General features: G+C 49.5%; 1 protein-coding gene across 1 annotated transcript; it reads right to left on the reverse strand.

Annotated features, from left to right (window-relative positions):
* Window positions 1–516: 516 nt before the first annotated feature.
* On the reverse strand, window positions 517–4,055 carry HEY1 (hes related family bHLH transcription factor with YRPW motif 1). The gene is made up of 5 exons (XM_058833432.1): window positions 3,678–4,055; window positions 3,497–3,572; window positions 3,340–3,423; window positions 3,142–3,223; window positions 517–2,337 (listed from the first exon to the last, which is right to left on the reverse strand). The coding sequence occupies exons 1-5, from the start codon at window positions 3,893–3,895 to the stop codon at window positions 1,754–1,756; spliced, it is 1,044 nt and encodes a 347-aa protein (XP_058689415.1). The 5' UTR covers window positions 3,896–4,055; the 3' UTR covers window positions 517–1,753.
* Window positions 4,056–6,197: the final 2,142 nt, after the last annotated feature.

Consider the following 6,197-nt stretch of genomic DNA (forward strand, 5'->3'; position numbering starts at 1 on the left):
TGGTGGTACTGCTCAGTAACAGATACAGGACCAGTGGGAGACCTGGGGTAGATTTGCTCTAATGAACTGAATGTGATCTGAACCTCACTGTAACATACAAAACTTCATTCCAGAGCTATGGGACAGATAACTTCATGAGTTAGACAGAAAAGGACTTCATATTTGTAAAGATGATCACTTTTTAATGTTAATACAAGTCACTAAGAATATTCAAGCGCAGTGCAGCTTTAACCTCTTCTTTAGCAGAAACCCTGGTATCTTCACTACCTGCCCACACACTGCCAGGCACACAAAAGTGATGTGCAAAAGAAATCCTACATTTTCCTTCCCTTGACTGTGACTCCGAGGCACTGTGGTTCTTCATGTGCTCAGCCAGCATAGCTACACATGCATTAATATCTGAGAAGAGAGTAAATACAAATGCCCACAGCAGGACTAAGTAGCAATTGTTCGACATCTCCTGTGACACCCACAGGCATAGAATTCTCCACTGATATATATCAGACAAGCATGCCATTTAAAATACTTTGTTCTTTCTTCTTTATTAAGCCACAACACAGATACAAGAGCAGGCAAACCCCTTCTAGTGGAACTGACTCGATAATCCTGTTCAGATTAAGATTCTCATGAAACCAAGCAAAATATAGGTACATGCACACACTCTCAGGCACACAAGAACACAGCAGAACCCTTAAAAAATGAGGAGTGACACTAAACTGCACTTAAAATGCAATAGAAACATCACCTGCTTAGGATGCATCTGCTAAGCAATGAGGCTGTGCACTGAACAGGTTCCCACTGTACCATTTCATTGGCTATTTAAACACCAGCATCAACCATTTCAGCTGAAAATTTGAAGGTGCCAAAGAGTGTGACCTCAGATACCCAAGAATTCAGGCTAGCAGAACTATTACTCCACTATAACTCAAAGCAGGATCTGGCCCTATGAAATGAAGATGCATGCTCCAGCTGGGAGATTACGGCAGGTGACAACTTGAATTCCCATAACTTCCCCAGCAACTAAATCCACCTACAACAAAGTGTGCAATTTGCACCCTCCCCACTCATACTGCTCTTTTTGGTGGAAGAAATAGTGTAGTGGTTCTAAGTGAGTAAAAATCTACTAGGGACTAGAATAAGATTGCCAAATATACCAAATAGCTTCAGAAGAAAGAGGATTTGGGCTCTTAGATAAAGCTGGTCAAGCAGGTCCATCTGATTTGTCAACGCTTTGCTCAGAAATATAAGACTCAAATATAGTTTACAAAAAGAGTAATTCTTTATAGAACATCTCAGTGTCAAAATACTAACAAAAACACAACTTGTAAATGCTGAGAAGAACGGTCTTGGAAAAAATTAATAACAAATCTAGGCCATCGCTAACAATAATAGGTGGTATCTCTTCATAAAAAGCCAGTCGATGTACTCAGGAAAAATGAAACATTTGAAACAAACTGTTTACAAAAGTGACTTAAATGCTCAGCAGAGATCTAACACAAGTGTTAACAAACCACTACTGTAATTTTATTTTTGGACAACTTCAGCAACTATTAAAAAAAAAAAAACAAAACACAAAAACCTGTTAATACAAAAACGTAGAAAACAAAAAAGAAAAATCCAATGAGACAGTTTTTAGACAAACTCAGTTAAGGTGAAGCTGTACCTTTGTCCCAGTTACTAAGAACTTCAAGGGTGGCACAACCCAGCTCAGCTAGGTTTATAGGCTTTCCCACCCTTGCTAAAGAGTCAGTTCTTAGAAGGCGCCAATCTCAGTCCCCCAGGGTCTGTACGGTTTGCTGAGCGCTGCTGACTGCGTTGGTGTGGATGGGCTCAGCACGTTGGGGGACAGCAGATGAAAGGAGCCAAACGAGAAGGGGAACGCAGACAAAGATGCCATGGAGGAGAGAAGAGGAGGAGACAGTTTGGTAGTAGATGTGACCACAGGGAGCACTGGTCCGACGCTGCCATTTGGGGGCACTCTGAGTGAGGAAGTTTCAGCATGTGGGGCAGCAATTCTGGTCTGGTGATGTGGTTCTGTGGGAGATGCTGTAGTACTGGTATTACCATGCCCATTTTGAGCCAGCAGCAACGGGTGAGGTATGTGAGGGTGATGTCCAAAGGCACTGCCCCAAGGAATGTGTCCAATGCCAGTGTGTGCACTACTCGCTGCTTCCCGTTGAGAGGCGTAGTTGTTGAGATGAGACACAAGTCGAACTCGCAGAGGATCAGAGGCATCCAGACCCTCTATGATACTCAGGTATCGAGCTACTTCAGCCAGGCACTCTCGAAATCCTAGACTCCGATAGTCCATAGCCAAAGCATGAGCATCAAAATAACCTAAGAGAAAAGAGCAGAGAATGAAGTCTTAAGATGTTTTCTAGTCATTGTCTACAAGTAGCCTCCCCACTCCACCCTCCCCTATAAGCATATTTCACTTGGATGTGGTTAGTATTCCCAACCATAGACTAGCTGCCAAGCTCCTTTTCTTTTTTTTCTTCCTTTTTTGTTTAACAAGCTTTTCTTTTATATCTGTGCTGTGATGCTGCAAGTCCCAAGACCAGTCACAGACTGCCATTTTTAAACTGGAATTGCTCACTGACACTGGAGCAAAGTATTTTTGTTCTTTCCATGTCTCCCTTGTGCAAGTAAAACCACAGCACACTGAAATTCATTAGAAACACAAGTCCTAACTTATCAGAGGAGACTTAAGCAAGCAAAGTACTTTTTTCTTAAAAATGCCTTTCAGCATTTTTGCTAAAACTTTTCACCACTTATTTCATCCTGTATTTTTCCCTTGTTCTGCTCTGATCTTACAGAAAATTAGAGAAACAAGCATTAGACATCAATAATAACTGTTTTCCAAGCTGCCAAAAGCTGATTCACTTCACTGTGCTGACACACTGCTAGAGAGACTTGCAGTCTCTCCTCTAGAACAGCTCTCTCCTCAGAGCTAGCACCGCAAAACCTTTCAGTGCTAGTGATGCCACAAATCTTGTCAAGTAGAGCAAGTCCTTAATTCCTGATGAAACGTAAGAGAGCTGCCGTTCACTTTCTGTAAGCATTGCCGATGCCGGGGAATGCGCTGCTTCTCACGGCAGCCTCCCTGCAGGGCTGCTGACCCTGTCACACACGAAACTTTACCTTTCCCTCCTGCTGTATGCAGCATTTTCAGGTGATCGACAGTCATCTGCAGAATCTCTGCTTTTTCCAGCTTGGCTGATCCCTAGGAGAGAAGGGAAGGCACGGAAGGTTTTAGGCAGAGCCAGAAACGCTACCGAGGGGTGACGCTCCCCCCCGGGAAGGGATGGGGGGGCAGCACGGAGGGTCGCTGGGCGCTACCTGCTTCTCAAAGGCGCTGGGCACCAGCCTCCTCAGCTCGGACAGGCTGTTGTTGATGCGGTCGCGGCGGCGCTTCTCGATGATCTAGGGCAGAGAGCGGGGGTCAGCGGAGCCGTGCCGGGCTGCGGGGAGCCGCGGCCGGCCGGCGGGCACTCACCCCTCGGCGCCTCTTCCTGGCCAAGATCTGCGAGGTGGTGGAGGGAGACATGGAGCCCGCGGCCGAGCTCAGGTTCCTGCGGGGAGCAGCGGGACACCGGTCACCGCGGGGGACTCGGGGTGCCGGGGCCCCGCGGGGCGGAGGGAAGGGAGGGGGCGCGGCGCAGCCCGCCGGGGCTCACCCATTCTCATCTGCGCTCTCCTTCTCCACCTCGACGGCCTCATCCAGCTCCTCGCTGTCCGACGAGCTGTACTCGGGGTGCGCCCGCTTCATGGCACCGACGGCGGGGAGGGGGGCGGCGGGGCGCGGGCGGCCGTCGGGGAGGCGGCGGGCGGCGGGGCGCGGGAGGAGCGCGCCCAGAGCGCGTCCCGCGCCTCGCCCGGCGCCCGTCTCTCCCATGGAGTTCCCACGCCTGGCGGGCGGGCAGGAGGCAGCGGGCAGAGGCAGGGACGGACGGAGGGATGGAAGGAAGGACGGATGCGGAGGTGGCGGGCACGGACGCAGCCGGGCAGAGCGCGCCCGCCGCCGCCCGCCGCCCTGCACCGCCACGCGCGGCCCCCGCCCGCCCCCATTGGCCGCCGCCGCCGCGCCCCAGCCAATCGCCGCCAGCCCCTGCCAGAGCCACGCCCCCGCCGCGGGGGAGGTGCGGCCGTGGGAACGCGGCACGGGGCCCGGCAGGGGGCAGGGATGGATGGATGGATGGATGGATGGATGGATGGATGGATGGATGGATGGATGGATGGATGGATGGATGGATGGATGGATGGATGGATGGATGGATGGATGGATGGATGGATGGATGGATGGATGGATGGATGGATGGATGGATGGATGGATGGATGGATGGATGGATGGATGGATGGATGGATGGATGGATGGATGGATGGATGGATGGACGGGATGGTGTAGGAGGGGGTGAGAACAGGGTCTGTCCCCAGCTGGGGAGCCGGTGTGCGTGTGGTGAGGATACAGAGGGCAGGGCAGCACCCTCGGGGTTTCTGCCAGTCCTTCTGCCAGTCCCTCCTCCTGGGGTCCCCAGCAGCCTGAGCCCAGCAGAATTGTTGCACCCTGCAGAGGCTGATGAAGCTTCTGAGGGCTCCTCTAAGGCAATGAGGGCCTGGGAGAGCTGAGTGAGGAGAATCACAGAATAAATCAGGTTAGAAGAGACCTCTTGTCAACTAGACAATGGCTAGTGCCACACTAAGTGCTACACTAAATGCCACGTCCACTCTTTTTTAAACACCTCCAGGTATGGTGACTCCACCACCTCCTTGGCAGCCCATTCCAGGTATCACCTTTGCTGTGAAGAGATACCTCATGTCCAACCTGAATTTCACCTGGCACAGCTTAAGACTGATGTCCTGATGTCCTGTCGCAGGTTGTCTGGGAGGAGAGGCTGACCCCCATCTGGCTACAGCCTCCTTTCAGAGGAGAAATTTTATCACTAGAGAGTGATAAGTTCACCCCAATCCTCTTCTCCAGGCTAAAAGGAGAAGGGAAAGCCTGGGTAAAAGTAGTTTGCTCTCCTCAAAAAAAAAAAAAAAAAAAGTGAAAATCGTGGCTAAAGCTGGAAAGCTGAGGAGGCTTAAACTTGGGGGTTTTCAGTTTGTTGGCAATGCAGGGGAAATCAAGGTATCCCTATTCTCTGTACCCTCCCAAACTGCAAATCTATCAGACACATCCTTTCCTTGTCTACTTCCCCCACCATGTATTGTGGCAGTGGGCAGAAGCAGGAACAGTTTTTAAGAAGCTGAAAGCACATGGCCTTTGCTGGCAAGGAGGGAGGAATGACAGGAAAAGTCAGCACTGCATTCAGGATGTGTGGAGGTCTGGCTGCTCACCATGAGTACCTGCTGCCTTGCACTCAGCAGGGCCCTAAGCCTGAACGCTGTATTCCTCCAACAAGCCCTCTTCATTCTGCCAGCTTTCTCAGGCTGAGGTACCAGCAAAATAGGACAGGTGAAATGAGGGCGTATTCTTTGAGGTGGTTTCATAATAATTAAATTTTCATTTACATGGAGCCTTTCAACTAAGGCTCCCTTCTAAGTTGATTCTTCCGTGTTTCACAATCGGATGGACTGGAGGATAACCAAGATGAGCGTCATGGGAGAGCAAAGGGATGATGAACCCAGATTTTCCCATTCTAAAGCCCTGGAATAATTACCGGCAGCCTCCTGTTGGTTTAGGTAAAAGTTACCAGCACAGGGTTGCCTCAGATTTCATGGAGTTGTACATATTTTTGCAAAGTATCTCAAGTAGGAGGGAAATGGAAGCAGCGACCAATCTAAAATTAGTAAAAGACCTGCAGTTAAGAAGACAGAAACAGTCCTGCAGCCACCTGTAAGTATTTAACAGAAGATGACATAAATGTTCTATTCCTACATTATTTTTTTCACAAAGCTATCCTTTCTTCAGTGCTTTAATTAAGTTTGTGTCAGTACTTCTATTACATCCACCCTTCCAGCCTCTATATTTTTGTTGTGAAACTTGTCTGCCTGCACCACTTGCTTTTACAGGTCAGTGAAAGGCACAGTGACATTCATGTCTTTCTGGCTGGCAGACTGAGTTCTCCCATCCAGACACATATATGTCTTCTCCTACGATGGAGAAAACAAATATGGTAGAAGTTCCTTGGGATTAAGCATCGATTGCTTGGGAGTAGAGGTGTGGCCACCCGGATTCCAGCAGCTGGATCGTGGAG

Source organism: Poecile atricapillus, chromosome 2 (genome assembly GCF_030490865.1).
Source record: "Poecile atricapillus isolate bPoeAtr1 chromosome 2, bPoeAtr1.hap1, whole genome shotgun sequence".
NCBI classification, from domain to species: domain Eukaryota; kingdom Metazoa; phylum Chordata; class Aves; order Passeriformes; family Paridae; genus Poecile; species Poecile atricapillus.